Source organism: Danio rerio, chromosome 23 (assembly GCF_052040795.2).
Source record: "Danio rerio strain M-AB ecotype USA chromosome 23, GRCz13ab, whole genome shotgun sequence".
NCBI classification, from domain to species: domain Eukaryota; kingdom Metazoa; phylum Chordata; class Actinopteri; order Cypriniformes; family Danionidae; genus Danio; species Danio rerio.
Window position 1 is genome coordinate 38,488,686 of NC_141043.1, and position 24,178 is coordinate 38,512,863.

Below are 24,178 nucleotides of genomic sequence, written 5' to 3' on the forward strand. Positions count from 1 at the left end.
TGTAGTGCGACCTGTTTTGATTTTTTGTAAAAACGTGCTGAATCGCTCTTCCCTGCCGCTATATTGGTTCATATTAGCTGTCAATCACTCAAGGTATTCCGCTGTCAGATGACAGGGAAGGAGCTTTTATGACCACGGGAAATGCAAACGGCTGAAGAGTAAAAACTTAAAGCACACAGGTTTGCAAACCCCACCTAAAATTGAGGTGTAGATGAGAGAGATCGTGACACGTCACGTGGTGAATAATGATCCACCAGCTGAGATCACTGAAACTGCGGCTCATAACAAAGACCAGTATTGCGCCGATGGTTAGTGCAAGAATCCTGCTCTGCCTGCTCATAAATTGGGTCGGCTGACTCGCCAGCTTTTCCACAAACACAGAAAAATGAAGATCATCTCAGACTGAACCTTTAAATTGACACAAACTGAAACCAAAACTTTTAAAGAGTGATAGAAGTGAGACTTTACTTTCTTTCTTTTGTCTATTCTTTTTTGAGGTGTATATTATTTTTTTATTTATTTACTGATGACTGCTTTGCAGCTTTCATCATTGAATTGAATTATTTATTATAATCTTTTGTTTGTTTTGTAGCAGAAAAATTATTTATTAAATTGACATGCATATAAAAACAGCAGTACAAAATCAATATTTCTTACTGCAATGCTTCATTTTTGTTTGATGCAAACTATACAATTATTTTTCATAAAGTAACAGACATTTTATAGCAGATAACCTACATTCATGCACATTCAAGGCAGTATCATAATGAGAAATGGAATTCATTGTTACTATTATTGTCATTTTCATCATCACTAATATTCTATGGCCTAATTATTAGACATTCATTTTAGAATTATTGCACACAAATATCAATGTCTTCGCAGCATTAGTTAGATAGTTGTTTCTGGTTTTTGTCAGTCCTATTGATGTTGTTTTAAAATACAATAAATCCCTTAAAAAGCAATTTGCAGCGGTGCTCATTCATTTTTTCTGGTGCTCCTAAATTTATTTTGGTGCCCCTGAATATTTGAAGTTGGGAGCACCGGTGCTACCAAGTAAAAAAGTTAATTTCGAGCCCTGTATATATATATATATATATATATATATATATATATATATATATATATATATATATATATATATATATATATATATATATTCATACAGTTGATGTCAGAATTATTAGCTCCCCTGTTTATTTTTTCCCCAATTTCTGTTTAATGGAGGGAAGATTGTTTCAGCACATTTCTAAGCATAATAGTTTTAAAAACCTATTTCTAATTACTGATTTATTTTATCTTTGCCATGATGACATTAAATAATGTTTGACTTGATATTTTTCAAGACACTTCTATACAGCTTAAAGTCACATTTAAAGGCTTAACTAGGTTAATAAGGGTAACTAGGCAGGTTAGGGTAGGCAAGTTATTTTATAACGATGGTTTGTTCTGTAGATTATCAAAAAAAAAAATATCTTAAAGGGGATAATAATTGTGTCCCAAAAATGGTTTTTAAATAATTAATAACTGCTTTTATTCTAGCCGAAATAAAACAAATAAGACTTTCTCAAGAAGAAAAAATATTATCAGACATACAGTGAAAATTTCCTTGCTCTGTTAAACACCATTTGGGAAATATTTAAAAAAGGGAAAAAAAATCAACTGGGGGTTAATAATTCTGACTTCAACAGTGTATATATATATATATATATATATGTATGTGTGTGTATGTGTGTGTATATATATATATATACATACATACACACACACACATTTATGGTTAGGGTTATAAGGATTATTTTTTATCCCTCTTTTATGTTGGCAAAAACATAAGTTTACTTCAGATATTTCTTTCAAAACAGAATATTCTGTACCGCAAAAAAGCCTTCTCCTCACTTGTGATAATGACAATGAAAGCCAAGCTTTTGGTCTATGCTGTACCCAAAAAAAATAAAATCACCCAGGTGATGACAACTAAATATTACGATTATAACATTGTGTTAGTGGCCAGTGGGGTGAAACAACGTCATTGTTCAGAATTAACCACGTGATGAAGACGACCTAATATTGTATTTAATGCAATTTTCTTCCTGTAAACTGTATATAACTATATAACTATAACTATATATATATATAACGCTGCAAATTACTGTAAATTGACTGTACTCTATATTAACTGCAAAACTGATAAGACTGATTAAATAAAAGACAAATTAACTAAATGTATGTGCTATTGTTTCATTAGTATTTTAATTTAATATTTTTCTTTATATGATATTTATTATAATGTAATTTTGTTCAGATTATAATATATACTATAAATACTAACTATACTATAGTGATCTGCATTTAACAACCTGAACAAATCAGTTCTCTCTCTCTCTCTCTCTCTCGATTTGATCAAAAATGTAAATGAGGCCTTCCGATTAACAGTCCAGTGGACCCTAGCAACAGCCTAGAAACCACTCAGCAACTACCCTACCCTAGCAACTACCTAGGAATGCCTTAGCAACATCTTAGCAACCGCCTAGCAACCACTTCTCAACCGCTGTGCTTCCTGCCAACTGCCTTTGAGTCCCCGGCACAGTCACGTTGGCTTTCTCAAGCCAACATCAAAGTTCGTCAACGAACTTTAGGTTCTAGTTAATATTAATATTATTATTACTTTGATTATTATTAGTGGTGTTGGTTAATTTTACATCATTTTTATATCAATTTTATTTTAATGTGCAATTTCTATCTGTGAATCTGTATCAATTAATCTTTTTGTATTTATTAATATCTCATAAATATTTAACAAAAATAATTTATAAAACAAAATCATTTAGTGGGCTCCAATATAATAGCGAGGAAGTGTCAATGCAATAAATGCTATACAGTAAAAAAAAAAAAAAGATCAATTAGCCATGACAACATATGTTTTTAGTTAGTTTTAGTAACTTATTAAAATTTATTCATAATCTAACTTAAGTTTTTTAAGTTACGCAAGTTGTTTTAAGTCATTTTTACATAATACAAGTTCAATGTGGTTCATGTGATTCAGCTTAATAATTTAAGGCAAACAGTATTGCACAGTGTACAAACTACAAAAAACTGAAGTATAAAACTTCAACAAAAAAAACTAAGCTATTTATTTTTCAATAGTCTACAGAACAAATCACTGTTATACAATAACTTAACCTGCCTAGTTAACCTAATTAATCTAGGTAAGCCTTTAAATGTCACTTAAGCTATATAGAAGTGTCTTGAAAAATATCTAGTCAAATATTATTTACTATCATCAAGGCAAAGATGAAATAAATCAGTTATTAGAAATGAGTTATTAAAACTATTATGTTTAGAAATGTGTTAAAAAACATCTTCTCTCCGTTAAACAGAAAAAAAACAGGGGGCTTAATATTTGAGGGGGGCTAATTCTGACTTCAACTGTATATTCTGCTGAGGCAACCACTAATAAATAAGGAACTAAGCCAAAGGAAAATGAATAGATGAATATATAGTTATGGTACTAAAATATAATAAACCTGATCTACAAAACTATTGAACAATCACTTGCTTTGGCCTAGAATAACCAGAGCGAATGCGAAATAAAAATCCAAGAGTAGATTTGATTAACACTTTCACCCCAGGAAGTATCAGTATTCAACACACACGCACGCATGCACACGGTAAAAGCCTGGAGAAAATGAATGGTAAGTGAACTGTCCTGAACGCTCAATGACAATAAGATCCACTCTGCTTCATAGCTGTTGTCTTGAAATGCACGGCAATCAGATCAACTCTCCGTAATTCCACAAAAGCTTCACACGCAGCTGCTCTCTAAGCTGTAAATCTGCATCGTTCTCCAGCCTAATTTATCCAGGGACTTTTAAAGGGCCACTCACCCGCCCCGAATGAAGTCCACAAAGGTGTACTCCGATTCCACTTTGAAGGACAAAAGTGTTACCTAGAGAGAGTGGAGGGGAAAAAAAGAGACGAAGAGGAGGGGAGATAATGGAAGTCATTATGAAAATAAATCAGGAGAAGAGAGCGCTTGACAGGTAATTCATTCACACGTACCGTGCCGGAGTTGACATATTTCTTTTTCCTGCCTTTCTTCTTAGGATTCAGGACCTGAGAGAAACATAAAGAAAGCCGTCAAGCATGGCTGAAAGGAATGTGACATACCGCTCAAGCATCCGCATATGTTTTTCTTATTTTTATGAAATGTTTTTGGCACTTGATGAATGCAGCCCACGTTGTCGTCCAATCACTTATTTTTGGAGGCATCAGAGGAACGTTTTCTGAATAATAGAGATCTTAGATAAACTGTTCAATTGATCCTAGCGTGGAAGAAGCAGCTGGTTATCAACACATTGCATGCCTGCATACGCCTGTTGGGCTGCTTTCAACTTCTCTGCTGTATTTAACATTGAAAAATCCGCTAGTTGTGTTTTAATGTTTATATTTATCTGTTTGCTTAATATTCAGAATACTGTAGTAAATATGTTATGACTAAAAGTAGATATTTAGCTGCGCTTTCACTTTTCTGAACCATCATCATGGTATACATTATAAACAAAATAAAATAAAATAAGTAAATAAATAAATTAATAAATAAATAAATAAAACAAAATGAAATGAAATAAAAAATATTTAATTAATTAATTAAAAACTAAATAAAAATAATAAAATAAAATGAAATAAATGAATAATAAATAAATAAATACACTACGCACGATGGGGAAGTGGGTTGCACGTTCGCCTCACAGCAAGAAGGTCGCTGGTTCGAGCCTCAGCTGGGTCAGTTGGCTTTTCTGTGTGGAGTTTGCATGTTCTCCCCATGCTGGCGTGGGTTTCATCCGGGTGCTCCGCTTTCCCCCACAAGTCCAAAGACATGTGGTAAAGGTGAATTGGGTAAGCTAAATTGTCTGTAGTGTATGTGTGTGAATGAGTGTGTATTGATGTTTCCCAGTGAGGGGTTGCAACTGGAAGGGCATCCGCTGCGTAAAACATATGCTGGATCGGTTCAAGTCGGCGGTTCATTACGCTGTGGCGACCCCAGATTAATTAAGTGACTAAGCCGAAAAGAAATTGAATGTATAAAATAATATAAAATCTGTCTATCTCAAACAGACAGAAACCGGAGCACCCGGAGGAAACCCAAGCGATCACGTGGAGAACACTATGCCACCGTGTCGATTTTATTTTATTTATTTCATGCTTCAGAAAATGTTAAACTAATAACAATATTTTAATACTGTATATTATATAAAATAGATAGTATATTAGTATATATAGTATATTATATAAAATATTATATAAAATAGAATTTTATCCAGCCAGACAGACAGGTAGACAGACCTGGGGCATCATGTACGAAGACTTGTGTTGAATTCATACTAAAACATTGCGTACGGAAAAAAGCTGTAAATGTGCGTACGCAGTAAAAAATTCAGATGTATGAAACACGTATATTCTCTTTGTACATCTGACTTAACATAAAACTGAGCGCACGTGCGCGAGCGCAAAACCCCTCCCTGCCTACTCCCCCTAAAAAATACAGTAAAGACTCTACTTTGGCAAAACCAAAAGAAAAAGTAATGGCAAAAGCAAGCAAGAAGAGAAATTTTGAACAGAATGTGAATTGGAGGTGCTCCTTTCATAGATAGACCGGAGAAAAACTGTTATTTGCAAGTTTGTCCTCCAGAATTAATAGCAAAAGAAAAAAAATAGAGTGGGAGAGTTTAGCTAACGCGGTTAACGCAGTGAGGTCTGAACATCGCACTGTGAGTGAATGAAAATAGAAATGGAAATTTAAAATAGAATAAAATAGAAAATAGAAATGTAAAGGTGTAAAATTTTGTAGTGTCTATTAAGGCTAAGTGCAAATAGCACACCTCGTTGAAATGAGCTAGTTGAGTGATTCCCAACCATCACCATTTGACTGACAGAAACAACATAACGAGAGCAACTATCAGCAGCATGAGTGGTGTAGCTCGTAAAGCGCATGGCAACATGTTTTGCCACGTTCGATCATGAACTCGGTTCGAATCCAGAGTCTGATGCACTCATTCTTTTTTTTCCCTCACTACCTATCAGATTTTGCCTACTCTTCATCGCAAGGAAGACAAGTAGGAATCTTGCATCACATATTATTTGCACATCTATTGAATGGAAATGTTTCAGATTCCCATATGCAAATAGATGGCACCTTTATTGCAATTTGCGTGCAGTCGATCGCTCAGATTACATTGGGAAAACTGGCGATCGCTGCAAATTCCGCTTTAATGTTGGCTGGTCAACTGTATGGTATGGAAACCTTATATACCTGCTAGACATGCGGATGATCCCGTCATATACAGCTGCCATTGCACGGCTCAAAGACACTTTGTAGTGTTCAATTTAATATAATTGCTTCTAGGAGTCGCCAATGGAAATAAAACAAACACACACAAGAAATGCACATACACCAGACATGAAGTTGGCATGGACCAACGCACATTCTCACGTCCATTTCATCATTGGTAAATCCAAACGTGAGCATGAAATCTGGCGTACGCAAAGGTTTTGTGCGTACGCAGCGTTGATACATAAGGCCAGGTATTTAGTTGTACTTTAACACTTTCTGAAGCATCATATTTTTTAATCAAATAAAATGAACTATAAATTAAACAAAACTAAACTAAATTAAATTATATGAAAAAGAAAATAAATAAAAAAAATCAAAGACTTAAATTAAAATAAATAAAATCTATGTTTCTGTCTATGTCTATGTTTTTTCTATAGAAAAAATATCTCAATAAAAAATCATTTTTAATACCTATTAGTTGCAAGCCTCGTTTTTTTTTTACCCTTTTCCTTTCCATTTAGAAAAGTCAAAGTAAGTGCAAAAAAAAACAAAACAATAATGTGTAAAAAAAGTGTGTTTTACCTCATAAACATTGAACTGGCTCTGTCCGCGAGAAAGCTCTCTGTAGCTGGTGGTAAACTCCCCGATGAAATCATGACTGAAGAAAAATGAAAGCATTTATTTGACCGAGGAGCATTTAATGACCGCTGCACGAGCACGCTGACAAGAAATGATTTTGGCTAATGGAAATTTGACTTGGACTTCTTGTTGTTACTCTGGATAATTGATGCATTCGTAAACACGATATTTATTACCAACAAGGGAAACGAAGACAAGCCATGAAAAATAAAACGTACCTTCCGTCTCTGTCCCAGTCGTAAACATCAACCTTCACCGTTCTGGAGAGATTACAAACAAATCAAAGCGCACAGCAAGTCAATATCTAAAATTAAGAGCAGACAGCCTGAATTTTCTCAAAAGGTCAGAGTATGTCGGGCAGCCTGGTGAGTCCACAGAGCCGGCCCAAAATAAAGCCCACGTCCTGGCTCCGGCTGACTGCTGGGATTATTGGGACTGCCACAGTCACACAGCTGCTTTAAACACCTTAGACACCAGAGCACAAGACTGAGGGGATTTAACGGTGCAAGAAAAAATCACGTCCTTTCAAAATATCCCAAATGTTTGGAGATAATAAAACAAATGCACTGGCTGTCAGAAAATGCACACAAGAATCTAATGCATGGATCAACTCTGCATCTTTACCAAATTGAATTTCAGTCACAATTTGCAATAAAGTTTCATTAGTTAATGTTAATTAATGTATTTACTAACATGAACAATACATTTATTACAGTATTAGCGCATGTAAGTTATTAAAAATCCAGTTGTTCATTATTAGTTTGAGTTAGTTCACTAATGTTGCATTAAATAATGTTAACAAGCATGAAATTGGATCTTACTAATGCATTGGCAAATTGCAAACTTTGATTTGATTATATTATATACAATGGAAGTCAATCGTTTTCAGCGTTCTTCACAATCTTCTTTTGTGGTCAGCAAAACAAAGAAACACGTAAAGGTTTGAAACCACTTGAGTTGAATGAACAACTAGTAAATATTAAGGATGTCTAGATCCGATGATCGGATCGGCCCAATCAGAATTGGACGTTACCTCCCGATCAGGACTCGAATATATACCGTATATATATTTATTTTCATCATTTTTTAACACATCTATAGTTATGTGGTGGCACAGAGTTAGAGGCCTTTCTTGACTTCACACAGAAACAGCAATGTGTGCCACGTGACATCATTGTTGCAGTTATGCTATTGGTTAAATGTCGGCAAAGTAGAACATGAAGGTAGCTTGAAGCGGAAAGCGTCAGTATGTCTGCGGTCTAGAGGTATTATAAAGTTGATGCCTACACAACATCGCCACAGCAAACTGTGAGACATGTAAAGTTGGGATTGCCTGCTGGGTATTTTAAGTTGAGGGGCTGTTTGTCTTTTTATATTGTATATTGTACCACAGCCATATCACCCTCCAGCTCAAGACCGGTCACTCACTGATGCTAAGCAGGGCTGAGCCTGGTCAGTACCTGGATGGGAGACCACATGGGAAAACTAGGTTGCTGTTGGAAGTGCTGTTAGAGTGGCCAGCAGGGGGCGCTCAACCTGTGGTCTGTGTGAGTCCTAATGCCCGGGTAAAAGTAAAGGGGACACTATACTGTCAGTGGGCGCCGTCTTTCGGATGAAACGTTAAACCGAGGTCCTGACTCTCTGTGGTCATTAAAAAAATCCCATGGCACTTCTCGTAAGAGTAGATGTGTAACCCCGGTGTCCTGGCCAAAGTCCCTCAATCTGCCCTTGCGATCATGGCCTCCCAATCATCCCCATCCACCGAATTGACTGTATCACTGTCTCTTCACTCCACCAACAGCTGGTGTGTGGTGAGCGCACTGGCGCCGTTGTCCTGTGGCTGCCGTCGCATCATCCAGGTGGATGCTGCACAGTGGTGGTGGTGTGGGGAAACCCTCCTCATGAATGTGAAGCGCTTAGGGTGTATGGCCATACACAATAAATGTGCTATATAAATACACATTACATTACATATTATTTTATATTCACTGTTGCACTAAAGTCCAGAAGTGAAGAACTGATGTTATTTATTACTTTACTGTTGAAGCTACCTCACAGAAGAACTCTAGAGATGGTTGTGTGTGAAAATCCCAGTAGATCAGCAGTTTCTGCAATACTCAGACCAGCCCGCCTGGCACCAACAACCATGCCATGTTCAAACTCTCTTAAATCACCTCTCTTCCCCATTCTGATGCTCGGTTTAAATATATATATATATATAAGTGATACACACGAATAGAAATAAAACTATATAAAAATTGCTACATAGATTTATAAATATCATTTGTAGCATTTACATATATATTTATATTTTATATATCTAAATATAAATAAACAATTTCTCAAATATTTGCATGCATATATATGTTTTTTGTATACATAATATGCACAGCACACACATACTGTGCTGTATATTACTGTATGTCAAAACAAACTTATTTTGGATGCGATTAATCCTGATTAATTTTCCAGCACTTATATATATATATACATAGAGAGACCAGCATCATGTAGTAAGGTAAATCCAGTTAGTAATTAGTATACCTTAATTAATATATACTAAAATTAGTATTAGCAGTTTTAAGGGAGAGATGTAGCAAGGTTTATAAGATCCTCACCTGTCATAGTCTCCATTACAGAGCGCTCGCACCGGGATGGTGAAGGGCTGCCACGCAGGGTTCAAAGTATTCTTTATCACCTCTGTTTTGTGACAGATAGTGAACCTACAAAAGAGGCAAATCAAAAAGGAAATCTCACTTAAGGGCTTGTTTTGACACCTGCATGCTTTTCTTTGAAGGAATATGCTTGAAAGAGTGAACACCGACCCGTTACAGCACAATATCAATAAAAGTGGTTACATCAAGAGCAGCTCATGGTGGGCATGAAGAGGCTCTTGGGTTTCAAACACTACCATAACACCCTCTCTCGGTCAGTCGAGCTACACTCAGGGGTAATTGTACTGTATGCTTTATGGGATTTCATGTTCGGCTTGGACATTTTAAAGAGATAGTTCATCCCAAAACGAATATGCCTGTCATCATTTACTCACCCTCCATTTGTTTCAAACATAAAAGACAATATAGAGGAAGGAAAATTTCTGGTGACAAATCATTGATGGTGACCATTGATTGTAATTTTTTCCTACTGTGAATGTCAGTGGTAATCATCAGCTGTTTGGTTTGCAACATTTTCCCAAGTATCTTCTTTTTGTGTTGCAAAGAAGAAACTCGCACAGGTTTGGAGAGAGGGTAAATGATAACAGAATTTTCATTTTGGGTTAAATAGTTAACACCACACCTTAACCAGGCACAAATATATAATTCATTCCATGTTTTACCCTGAATAAAACCATGCAAACAAGTCAATCAGCACAGTTTTGAACTGGACTTTTCAGCAAATAAATAAGATTTATAATAAACCTCAACAAATGTGACTGGCTAAGATTTTCTTGCTGCAAACAAGAACAGTGAACAATCAATAAAAAGAAAACAATTACTGTACCATGTCTCAACCTGTTGCAAACCCATAGGACTTGCACTATTCTTAGAAAAAAACATCTTTAAATGAAACCTGAGGAGTTTCTGTAGCTGCATTAAAGATTCAGATACCCAAGACTTAAAGTGATCCCCAAAAATAAAGATGTACTCACTATCTGCTCACTCTCAAGTGGTTATAAACCATTATGAGTTTCCTTTTTCTATTAAACACAACATTTTGAAGAAAGTTGACTTCCATAAAAGGAAAAAACAAATACATTGGAAGTCGATGGTTACAGGATTCTAGCTTTCTCCAAACAGGTTTGAAAAGAGCAAAGGATGAGTAAACTGACAGAATTTCCTGTTTCAAATACATAGCTTCAGTTATGTTTTGTTGGACGTTTCAGATGAAAAATACACTAGAGGGTGCTGTGTTAAATTTTTCTAATCAAAAATACATCACATTTTGTTGTACAATTTAGATACACTTCCTAGTTCTACAAAGGAAAGATGGGGGTTGTCGTAAAGATCACATTCATTCTACACTGTAAAAACAAAATCTGTTATTTTACGGTAAACTTCTGTAATTTAATGTCTGTTATTTTACAGCAAATTCCTATAATTTATTTGCTGTTTTTAAGGTAAATTTTGGTGATTTAATGATTGGTTTTTTACAGTAAATTACTGTAATGTAATGTCTGTTATTTTACGATAAATTTCTGTAATTTAATTGCTGTTATTTTATGGTACATTTCTGTAATGTATTTGCTGTTTTTAGGGTAAATTTGTGGTTGTTATTTTACAGTAAATTACTGTAATGTAATGTCTGTTATTTTACGGTAAATTTCTGTAATTTAATGTCTGTTTTTTAGGGCAAATTTCAGTAAATTAATGGCTGTTATTTTACGGTAAATTTCTGTAAATTAATATCTGTTTTTTAGGGCAAATTTCAGTAAATTAATGGCTGTTATTTTACGGTAAATTTCTGTAATTTCATTGCTGTTATTTTACAGTAAATTCCTGTAATTTAACTTCTGATTTTACAGCAAATTTCTGTAATTTAATTGCTGTTATTTTATGGCAAATTTCAGTAATTTAATATTTGTTATTTTATGGCAAATTTCAGTAATTTAATATTTGTTATTTTACTATAAATATCAGTAATTTAATGTCTGTTATTTTGCTGTAAATTTCAGTAATTTAATGTCTGTTATTTTACTGTAAATTTCAGTAATTTAATGTCTGTTATTTTACTGTAAATTTTAGTAATTTAATGTCTGTTATTTTACGGTAAATTTCAGTAATTTAATGTCTGTTATTTTACGGTAAATTTCAGTAATTTAATGTCTGTTATTTTACTTTTTTCCGGCACACCAGCTGCCGGAAATAAACAGTAAAATCACAGATTTCTTTTACAGTGTAGTTTCTTCTTATCAGTGTCATTGTAGTGTGCAACATTATTGAAAGTGATGTGCATAAGCGTGCCTTATACTGACATTGTAAGTGTAAGTGTGCTTAAGTATAAGCGTGCCCTATACTGATTGAACCATTAAAGGCATATGGCCTGTTTTGATACGGCCCAGGACCATTGCTGTTTATTTATCTAAGACAGGGGTGCACAAACTTTATATCTTATCTTTATGTAAAGGGCCAAAAAGTTGATTGAGGGCTATGGGCCGAAGGTTAACATACCTACCTGTATTAAATAATTGTGTCCATAAGTAATTTTCTAATATTAAAAATAACTACAAAATATAGATTTAAATTATCAAAGATCCGCCTCAACCACCTCCCCATTAATCTCCCTCTCTTCTCAGATGGGATGGTGGGCCAAATCAAAGACCTAGTTTGGGCGTCTCTGATCTAAGGACGGTCAGCTGTAGGCCATTGTCGGTCTGTCAGGCAGTGTCAGTCTGGCTAGATGGTTTGGTGTGTTTTACACATCACCTCTTGTCAGGTTAACGTCAGATCAAGTTGGCCCAATTCAACAGGTAGAACTGGTGTTGGATGTTGGCGTGGGTTTACTCCGGATGCTCCGGTTTCCCCCACAGTCTTGCACTCTAGGTGAATTGAATAAACTAAATTGGCAGTAGTTTGAGTGTGAATACAAGTGTGTATGGATGTTTCCCAGTAATGGGCATCCGCTGTGTAAAATATATGTTGGGTAAGTTGGCGGTTCATTCCGCTGTGGCGACTCATGATAAATAAGGGACTAAGCCTTAGAAAAATTCATGACTGAATAAAACCCATCCATGGTAAGTGACAATTAATGTGAAAATTATACAAAATGCTGCTTTGTTTATACTTTGCATGTGAGTAATGGCAGTTATGGTTTAAACTTGCCACCGCTCTAGTTTTAGTCAGCTTTCTTCCATTTGGTGTGTTCACGGGCAGCTTTTTGGTGGACATAAGCCAACTCTAGTCGACAACACACTTGGCTAGTTGTTTGGTTTTAAAAAAATCTTATTTAGTGTTAGATAAATGAACTAAAGTGTCAAGTGTTTAAAACAAAATGAGAGTAAGTACAGTAATCATGACAGAATTTTTATTTTTGGGAGAACTAACCCTTTAAATAAAATTGAATTATTTGGGTTACCTGAAAAAAACCTGCCTGTAGCATCATGCCTGGTTAGGACACATGGTTAAGACAATTTCTATTTATAACAGCCAGCAAAAAGAAGACGTATAACCCTCATACTCACGTGCCGTCTTCATTGCTGCGGTAAAACACCAGAAAGGGATCAGACTTCCCAAAGAAATCCTTCTTATCCAGCTTGTTAGCGCACAACTGCATGGTCGCAATGTCCTGATATAAAACACTTTGATTACTTGAGGACAAATGGGAATAGAATATTCCTAAAGCTAGCAAAAACAAATAGCACTCGCAAACAAAGCAAACAAAGTACACGCGCCCCTGACTCCAGAGTCTTCAATACTATCACGATCACATCCAACAATGCCTTTTAATCGGCGGCCTCTGTTAACATCTCAGGAGTTCAGGACACAACAAAGGCAAAAATACTAGGACAAGAAATCAATTCCACAGAGAGGACACACACTCGTGTTAGAGGAGAACGGCAATTGGCTCATACATATTAATGGCGAGCGAAGGTCTCTGGTGTTTAGCTATTTATTGGCGCCGTTCTCTTCAGAATAGCCGATCTCTAGGGAGACCCTCAAGTCCGGGAGGGAAGTTGCACATGCAACAGATTTAATTGGGTCTTGATAGAGAGAACGTCTAGGGAGCACTCGAAGAACTACAGTGCGGGTGTCAATGGACAGAAAGCTCATCTGCCTTTTAAAACGGGCTCCGTCTCTCTTGGGGAGGCTGAAGCTGTATTTGAGGTGAACTGTCACGGCTTTCTGCCAAACAGCCGCTGTAGCTACATGCGATTACAAGGACACAGAGGGACAAAATTGAATATATATACATAATCTGTGCCATCTGAAATGATATTTGTGAGCTTTATGGACTGGCCCAAGGCACTGTGGTGATCAGATTGTGAGTGGAATGATGGAAAAGTTTTTAAGAACCGGGTATTGCTACACTTAACGGATTCTTGCAGATTTGCATTGATTGTCGTATGTCTGGAAGGTTGCAGGATTAAATGTGAGTGGGAGAATCTCATAAATTCCCCCAATCCATGTAAAAAGTTTTTGTTGCTCATTGAGGCAGTATTTGCAGAACTATTAAGCGCATTTACGCCACCAATTCTCTCCATAAATAAAGATCATCTGTGTACCACTCTAAAGTTTGGGGTCAGAAAAGTATTTGAGGATTTTTGAAACTACTCAACAATATTACATTTACTTGATTAAGATTTAATAAAAGATGAATAACTTTTTTATTCTTTTTAAAAAGAAATGTATTTGAAAATATAATAAAGGGCACCTATGATAAAAATCATCTTTTGCAAGCTGTTTGGACAGATCTGTGTGTAAGTATAGTGTGTCCACAGTCATGGGGTGATATAAACATGAAGTCTCTTTTTAAATTTCCTGATGTTAAAGTAAGCTCCAAATCCCTCCAGTTTTGAGGCCCATCGCAATGGGAAGTAGGAGTGCGGTTTCCCCGCCCACCGAATTGATTGACAGACGTGTATTAACATGTTTCCTTAGTAACGTGTATAATCATATCCTCAGGACAGGATATGTGAAAAGCAACTGGGATTAAGAAACTGATTAAGAAACTATGTGTGTTGTTTGCGCGCAAATTTTATAACGATATTGTGTGTGACTCATCGTTGCAGAAAGGCTTGAATTAACTCCATAACAATTACATCACATAATAGTTGGGAAAGTTCATAATGTAGTAAGGAAGATCTGCTTTATTCTTGTCTGTCACTGTGCTGTTTATCTACATGAAGGCTACACGCACATGGGAACGGTGGGTAGGGAGAACCAGCTTTTTTGCATTAAAGGCACAGGCAACAAAAAAAGCTACATTATCCAAACATCTAACATTTTACAGATTTACAAAGGTACAATAAATAATCTGATAGGTATTTTGAGCTGAATCGTTACGGACACATTCTGGAGACACAAAAGACTTATATTAAATCTTGAAAAAGGGATAAAATAAGTACCCTTTAAAGTATTGTTGTCTTCTGTCAAACAGTACAGATACAGATTATTTTCATCAATGGTGAGAAATGTTTAAGATGAGCTTAATATATTTTTAAAAACCATTAAATATTTCTTAAGCATTTATTCTGTACAGAATGTTCAAATCTACATTTGCTAACAGATAGATTGGGCTACTTATTGGAATTATGAGAGATGTCGACCCGACTCTATTTAATTGGATGAACATTTTTTTGTTTTATGCCCAAAATATAAAAAAAACATAAATACATTTAGATCATTTACTTCAATCATTACTATTAGACTGTGAAGAGATTTTCAACCTGCACAACAAAAAATGCTTCTGAAGACAATCACCTACTGCACCTTTAAGATATGGCCTTTTTAATATGCACTTATAAAGTAAATTTTCTGCATTACTATTCAAAGCCTTAATCTTAGTAACTATTAATAAGCAGCAAATTAGAAGTTTATTTAGCTAAAAGTCTTAGTTATTGCAAGAATTGTACCTTAAAATATAGTTTGACCAAAAAAAGTCTTACTGACCTCAAACGCTTAAAATGATAGCAAATAAACATAGATTTCTGTAATTTTGTTTCACCATATCTATTTTTTCTATAACGTTTTAATTAATTGAACAGTAAATTAAAACACTCTACAGTAAAGTATGAGGTGAACAGCAGCTCATTTGTATTTAAAGACACAAAAACAGTATGCTTTAACTTCAACCTCCAAAAAACTGTTGTAATAAATGATCTGTGAGGTAATTTAGGAAGAACATTTGCCTAAAATACTTGTAAAAAGATCACAATGACACTCCTTTTCCTTTAGATTTAGATGGAAAATGAATGGTGATGAAACAAAACCTGTGCTTGACAGCTTTCATAACATTTGCTGCAGAGCAACTACAGAGAGATCCATGATGGATTAAGATGGTATATCCAGATATTAATTCGCTTCTCCTGTCTCTCTCTACCTAATCTTAGCAATAAAAGAAAAAGCGTACTTCACCTCTGATATTTAAATACAATGCCTGAGGCAGTCAGCTTGATGAAAGACTGTGTGTGTGTGTGTGTGTGTGTGTGTGTGTGTGTGTGTGTGTGTGTGTGTGTGTGTGTGTGTGTGTGTGTGTGTGTGTGTGTGTGTGTGTGTGTGTGCGCGCATAGTTTTATACTGACCCGGCAATTGCTGAGTTCCTCGGCTGTGAAGATAATGTTCCCGCATTTCTTCCCAGGAATGCCCCTTGAGAAAAGACAGATAAACGCTTTTAAACTTTCAATAAAATGTGGGGTAACGTTTTTTTTAAAGACGAGAGTTCAAGTCAACCCCTCATGAAGTTACACAGTTATAAGCGCACCGCGAGCCCACTCAAAATCCGAACAAATAAGACGACTCCATTTTTTGTGTGCTTTTCACAGGGTTGCTGAAGCGCTTTTTTTGCTGCTAAGAGCTTTCTGCGGAACAATTCGATTGCACTAGCGGTAATGGTGGGCCACTTCAGCTGCTGAATAGCCCACATCGAACCTCTGAAAAGAACATGATTCACCTGAAAAGAGGGAAAGTGTAGGGAATGAGGAAGAAAAGGTGAGGAGGGTTAGCTGGAAAAAAAGATTAAAGGCTGAGCACAGAAAGACTGATGGAGGGAGAGAGAGAGAGAGAGAGAGAGAGAGAGAGAGAGAGAGAGAGAGAGAGAGTGAGAGAAAGCAGTGAAAATTAAGTGAGAGAACATTATAGACACAAAGAAAAATGCATATGGATATCGAAAGTTTATCTTGAAGGATGTTCACTTGTCATTTGATTTTTTGGTAGGTGGAAATATTTAGGAGTGAAAATGTAGAGATTTGTTGTGTATGATGAATTGATTGGTTTGTAAAAAAAATACTGTAAGCGGGCTTGGTAATGTTGACTGAATTCAATTACACTATAATTTCAAACATTTCTCTCTTGAAAATAAAATGTACTTAATTATCACTCAGAGAAAATCTCAAGAAATTTTTTTGTTTTCTAATTTTAGTTTGACTTTTGTTCCAATTTTAGTAAACAGAGAATAAAACAACACTATGGTATAATTGTCATGCCCGTGCTCTCAAAACAGCAACCCGTGCCCTGGAACGTAAATGGAAAAAAACTAACTCAGAAGCTTTTAGAATTGCGGACAAAGACAGTATGTCCAGCTATAGGAGGGCTCTAAAATCTGCCAGGGCTGAGCACCTCCACAAACTGATAGAAAATAATCATAACAATCCCAGATTTTTATTTAACATCATTGTTAAATTAACAAATAATCGGTCATCTTTGGAAAAAAAATAGAACTTCCGGGAGACTAGGGATGTCTAGACCTCATGCCCTACTCATAATTCTCTCTTCATATAGCTGTATGACTATTACATATCCATAATTCATAGTGATATATCCAGGCTCGGATTGTAACGCTTTCTCACTACAATCGATCTGCTCTAAAGTTCGTTTCAATTGAGCCGAGACCACCTCATTCAAGTGATCTCGGACCGATTGTTTTGGCGCGGATCCGAGCACGATTGCTGGATTCACATTTGCCAAACAAACCACACCAACTGGGCAAACAAGACAGATTCCGAAACAAAGGTCTAGGTATGAATGCACCCTAAGGGTGCTTTCACATCTGTGGTTCAGTTCATTTGGTCCAGACTAAGAGCAACAAAGGATCTATTGTAGCATTTTCCTGCCATTTTTTTTTCACACCACACTGATTGCTTTGGTCCTAACCTGTTAAAAAAAGAACCAAAATGCAGTCATGTGACAAAATCCACATCACTCATTGGCCAGATGTTATCCCTGTTCATAGTATACTATATAGTTTGTATACATCACTTTAGGCAAACTATACATTTCGAAAAAGAAGCACTAATGTGGCTAAACAACAATGTTTTAATGGATTGCAATCGGCGAAGGCACATCGCAAGTCACTTCAGGAGGAGGCGTGAATTAATTTAGCTAAACTGCAACATGGACATTTTCCGGAAATATTGCCAATGATCCATCAGGTAATGTTTTTCCCCTCTCTCTCTCTCTCTCTCTCTCTCTCTCTCTCTCTCTCTCTGTTTAAAGTTGTTGGTAAAGAGCTGTCAAATTGTTTTCATATTTATATTTACTTATACTCCACAAACCATAAGATGGAACAGCGCATAAGACTACGGCTGCTGGATTATTCCAAAACCATGCAATACTTTTCGCGGTTGGGTCTGTTATAGTTCGGATCATGTTCTCACTACAAACGAACCACTCCAGCGTTCGTCTGACAGTGTCCTAAGACCACGTCGTTATGGAGGTCTCGGTATGCTTTTTGGTCCGCTTTTACCAAGTGTGATTGCTACATTTACACCTGTTCAAAAGAACCACACCAAGAGGAAAAACTCTAGTGTGATTTAACAGAACTAAATAATGCAGGTTTGAAAACACCTAGGTCAAAGTAAAATGAATGAATCACTAAACGACAGAATTTTGGGAAACACACCCCTGACTGATTTGTGAAAACAAAGTACAGAAAAATAAGTAACAGGCAAAAATCTAAACTCAACAGAAAAAAACTTTAAAGATACAGAGCTTATGTATTTATATAGAGTTATTTTACTACACCTTGACCAAAGACAAAAAATTTTCCCCTTTAGCATAACATGAAGCAATGAATCATTTAAAAATAGGCCCGGGAACATCAATTAAGATGTCAGAAAGCCTCACTTTTGTTTTCAAGCTGACTCTAAGTGAGACTTATATGCAAAAAAAACACATTTGACGGCATTTGCTGGAGTCTGTTCAGCCTAAGATATTTGTCATAAAATTACAAAACGACATGATTGATTCCAGCTCCTAAGATTTGTCTCCATGGCCACAGACTTGCTTTCATCAATGTAAATCCCCATTCTAAGCGGCCTCATGCCATCTTGGCATTTGATTGGCTTAAATGGGATTCCTATGGGAACGAATTTTAGTACAAAAGCTGAATGGCAGGTTAGCCTGATACTTTAGTAGAGCCTTTGACCCTCTATCCATTCACACACACACACGTATACGTGCATAAACTGCCAATGCTATGCACACATTCACCTGCTGACCACCTGCAAGGGGGAAATCCTGTTAAAGCCCAATGATGCCAGGCAGGAATTTGGAGTGAAGGACATCTAAGACAGGCAAGCGTCCCACCACGCTTCTCATCTCCCCCCTCCTGAGACACATGTCAGATCCAGACATGCAGGTAAGATTCACTGAGGCGGATCTGCCATGGAGAAGGCTAGAGGTGGCATGGAGGCTGAAAATGACTCTTTGCAGTGGGAAGTGTTTTATCGAGTTACCTTCAGCTGGATGAGCTGAAATGAACGCAATTATATTATCGTGTTTTTTTTTTTATAAGCCTGTTGGTCGATATTACTTGCAAATGGTGCAATACAGGGAATTAATAAAAGAAATGTGAATGTTTTGTGATGGCGACGTTCAATATGTGCTATTTAAACACATTTTATAAACACACACACACACACACACACACACACACACACACACACACACACACACACACACACACACACACACACACACACACACACACACACACACACACACAGAAATAAACTGCTTAGAGAGGTCTTGATTTTCATGTAAACTAATATTTTAATTTAATTTCTTCTTTTGTCGCAGGGTGGATTACTGTAATGGACTCCTCACTGGCCTTCCCAAAAAAGACCACACAGTTGCAGCTCATCCACAACGCTGCTGCCAGGATTCTGACCAGAACCAGGTAATCAGAGCACATCACACCTGTCCTCAGGTCTTTACACTGGCTCCTAGTTACATTATTTAAGTATTATTATTATACAACTATTATTATTTGTCTACAAATCACTAAATGGTCTAGGACCTTGATACATTACAGATATGCTCACGGAACACAAACCTAAAGATCTGAATGATCTGTTAGGATCAAATAAAGCAGGGTGAATCGGCCTTCAGCTATTACGCTCACTGGTCCTAGAATAAGCTTCCAGAAATGATCAGATGAGCTCCAACATTAGACACGTTCAAATCAAGACTGAAAACACATCTGTTTAGCTGTGCCTGAATGAGCACTGCGCTATGTCCGACAGATCACATTATTATGTCGTTCATTCTTTTATAGCCTGTTTTAACACATTTAACCTGTTTTATCATTTCAATTCTTGAATTCATTTTTATTTTCTAGTTTCTTTTATTCTTGTTTATGTAAGGCACTTTGAATTACCATGGTGTATGAAATGTGCAATATAAATGAAATTGCCTTTACTTGCCTAAAAGTACATATTTTAAAAGGGGTAAAACAGGTGATCTTTAATTATTATTATTTTTTTTTATATAAAACTTGCTTTTATTCCAGTCAAACTAAAATTTTGCCATCAACTGTACATGTTTGTATGTTTGTGTATGTGTGTGTTGGTATTTGTACTTTAATCAATCGATGTACTTTGGGGCCTACTCACACTGTGCTATCCGAACCATGCCCAGGCCTGTTTCCTCGTTTGAGAAGTAATAGTGCTCTGAATCGGGCTCAGGCATGGTTCACTTGGCCAGCCCTGGCCCAGTTGTAAGAGGTGGGTCAGAGAGCAGTTCACTTGGGCTTTGGCACCGTACGCTTGTGTGAGTGCAAAACGTGCCTGAGTCCAAAACTGAAAGTGAGACGTGACTTTTAAGAGACTGTTTTATATGGATTTATTAATCATTCTTACTGTTCAATAAACACAAACTGTCGTAGATTATTAAAGACACAAACCCCTCACTGCACAACAGCTGCACTTTCAGCAAACCTCATAATTCCTGCAGCACGAGGACTTTATGATAGTTTGTGAGCGTCAAAAGTGGCTGATCTGTTTGGCGTAATATTTGACTGTGTGTCACTGCATCTTAAACGACTTAAAAGATAAAACTCAGTGGTTCTCAAACTGTGGTACGTGTACCATTAGTGGTACGTGGGCTTCCTTCTAGTGGTACGCGGAGGAATCCAATATCAGTGTCATATGTACATGCAACATATATTTCAATATTTATCAGAAATGGTTCATATATATGAATATGATGACATATAGCCTATATAAATTTCCAGGTTTTGATGCATAGGTTACTATAGGTTAACACTTTATATTTAAATAAAGTTTTTTTTTGTTTTTTTTTTTCAGAACAGTAGACTACAATTTTTAAAGAACTTTTAGATGCAAGTTTTAATTTGAACGTTGACATTTTTATTTTGCTTGTTTGTTCGTATTTTTACATTTAAGCACAGTACAGTGTTAATGTTCAACCTATTTATAATGTTTAAAGTGGCAGAAAATAATATATATTCTTAATAATAGTAGTTAATCTGTCACGATTTTAAACTGCAGCATTGTAGCTGCTTTACTAGGGCTACCACACTACTGTATTTCATGTATTGTTCTTGTTACTGTATTTGGTCATTATGGTGGTACTTGGTGAAAAAATAAAGTTTAGGAACCACTGATATAACTGAAGAAATCTCCACTGAGCTGAGTGAGAGCGCTTACTGAACAGAGCATCATCGATGACGTAAGCGTGCCCGCGCTCGAAAGTAATGTGAATGCCTTAAGAGTCTGTTTACACCCTTTTACCCCTTCTCAATTTACATTATTTTTACTAATTTTTGTTAAATATGTGTTTAAATACATTATAATTTCTAAACACTACCACTTTCAAAGTTTGGCATCAGTTCAGTGAGATTTGTTGTCTTGTCTTTGTTTTGTTGTGAAAGAAACTAATATGTTTTCAGTAAGGATTCAGCTGATCAAAAGTGACAGCAAAGGCTTTTTTTTTCATCAAAGACTCCTGATCAAACTCTTTGATGGTATCCAAAGAATAGAACAGCATTGTTTCAATGTTGATAACAATGTAAAAGTCTCATTGAGCAGAAAATCAGCATATTACATGGATTTTTGAAGGAGACAGCAGGTTGACAGGATGACAAGAAACAATTTCAGCAATAGCAAGAGCAGCTGGCTGTTCTGAATTTTCAGAATATTGCATCTTTACAATGTCACTGACTCATTAAAGTGCCTCAAAATGGCTGGTTGTCCACAAAAGACAAGTGTCAGTATAATGCATTCCCTGCTTGAACAGGTTAAAGATATGTTTTTCAACATACAGTGTCTCGACATTTAAGAGAATTTGGCCTGAAAGTCTCTGAAGTGACCAAACTTTCATCAGAAATGAGACCTTAAAGACTAGACTAACCTTTGCTGAAGAGCAAGAACTGCTCTTAAGTTCACTTCAGTGATGAAAGCCATTGCAAACATTATATTTGCCACCAAACTGTGGAAAGACTGAACGCGCAGTGTGTGCAGAATCAGTAAAGGTGGAGGAGGAACTGTCATGGTTTGAGAAATGTTTTCTACAGCAGAAGTTGAGCTTCTTCTAAAAAAAAAAAAACAATCTTACCGTGCGTATTTACAATCAGAATCAGTTGATGACATATCAAAACTAATTAAAAGTCAAGCTAAATCTTTATACTTAGACCCAAAATGCTACTTAACTGTCATCTTAAACCATTATACTTTGTCATATCCGTCAATCTATCAGGTTTTCTCTTTTTTTTCAGCAAGTTTTTAATCATTTAAAATACAGTATGATCACATATTCTTTTACATTTAATAAGCACAGGTCAGAAGAAGTATTCAGTTTCATTTTTAAATAAATATGTCTGCTCCACTGAATGAAAACGGAACATCATTTCATCCACATTTTGACTTATTCATACAAAAGGTCTTTGAAGCTTTAGACACTCTTTCTTCATTTAATATGCCTTCTGTACATATCTATGAATCTACAAGCACTATTACACTGTAAAAAAAAAACTATTACAAGAAGTCACGACAACCAGTGTTTTTGTTGCTTAAACTTATTTTAAGTTTTTATTCCTTTTAAACCTGTTTTAATACATTTTAAATGTGTTTTTAATCACTTCTACTCTTTTTTACTTTTATTTCTCATTGTTGTAGTTTAGATTTCTTTCATTCTTATTCATGTAAAGCACTTTGAATTATCACAGTGTATGAAATGTGCTATACATAAATAAACTTGCCTTGCCTTATAATAATAATTTTTTTAATGTTGTACAAAGCTTAACTTAATATTTTTAGTCAGTTTTACTGATGTAAGTTGACTTTTGAAGAATAAACACAAATGAAGGAACACTACTTAAAGGGGCATTCATAAGGTACCTTTATAATCTTGATATGACACTGAATGAATATAAATACTTGTGGCAATTATCATTAGCTCAGTTGTGTCAATTTAAATGCAAAGATGGCATTGTTTGAGTTGTTGTTATGACAGCTTGACATGCCTAAATACATTATAACTTGTCTTTGTCTTTTCTATAACAATTTGACATAATCAAGACAAGATAACTTGTCAAAAACATGCCAGTCATAGGGCAACTGTAAGGGTGTCATTAATATTTTTGGATGCCCTTTTTTCGGTGAAACAAACTGAGTTTGACATTAACGTTTTTTTTTTTACAAGTGTTATTAATATTTAATGGCATACTTACTAACTGGTTGAGATAAAAATATATTAATGACACAGTTATAAAATCCATTACAAAATTATAGAGACTCATGACAGTCATGTTTATGACAGACTTATGACAGGTTTTGTTGTCTTAATAATGTCAAGTTTTCATGACAAAGACTGGTTGTGATGTACACTCACAAGTCACTTTACTAGGTAGATCTGGCCAACTCCTCATTCATGCAAAGTGATTTTGACCGTGGCATGGTTGTTGGTGCCAGACAGGCTGGTCTAAGTATTTCAGAAACTGCTGATCTACTGGGATTTTCACGCACAACCATCTCTAGGATTTGAAAAGAGAGAATATCCAGTGAGCAGCAGTTTTGTGGGTGCAAATGCCTTGTTGATGCCAGAGGTCAGAGGAAAATGGCCAGACTGATTCAAGCTGATAGAAAGACAACAGTAACTCTAATAACCACTCGTTACGACCGAGGTATGCAGAAGAGCATCTCTGAAAGCACAACATGTCAAACCTTGAGGCGGATGAGCTACAGCAGCAGAAGAACGCACCGGGTGCCACTGCTCTCAGCTAAGAACAGGAAACTGAGGCTATAATTCGCACAGG

At 35.9% G+C, this 24,178-nt stretch overlaps 1 protein-coding gene across 6 annotated transcripts in view; it reads right to left on the reverse strand.

The window, feature by feature from the left end:
• Nucleotides 1-24,178, reverse strand: part of cpne9 (copine family member IX) — a 112,387-nt gene that overhangs the window by 20,379 nt on the left and 67,830 nt on the right. For all 6 annotated transcript variants that reach the window (XR_015523813.1, XR_015523812.1, XR_015523811.1 and 3 more), the window contains 7 exons: nt 16,209-16,272; nt 13,149-13,252; nt 9,589-9,693; nt 7,189-7,230; nt 6,914-6,989; nt 4,060-4,113; nt 3,885-3,946 (listed from right to left, as the gene is read on the reverse strand). Coding sequence is in view for 2 of the 6 variants with exons in the window: in XM_087307544.1 (XP_087163670.1) it covers nt 3,885-3,946; nt 4,060-4,113; nt 6,914-6,989; nt 7,189-7,230; nt 9,589-9,693; nt 13,149-13,252; nt 16,209-16,272 (507 nt within the window). In the remaining 4 variants the exon portion in view is untranslated. The remainder of the gene's footprint in view (nt 1-3,884; nt 3,947-4,059; nt 4,114-6,913; nt 6,990-7,188; nt 7,231-9,588; nt 9,694-13,148; nt 13,253-16,208; nt 16,273-24,178) is intronic.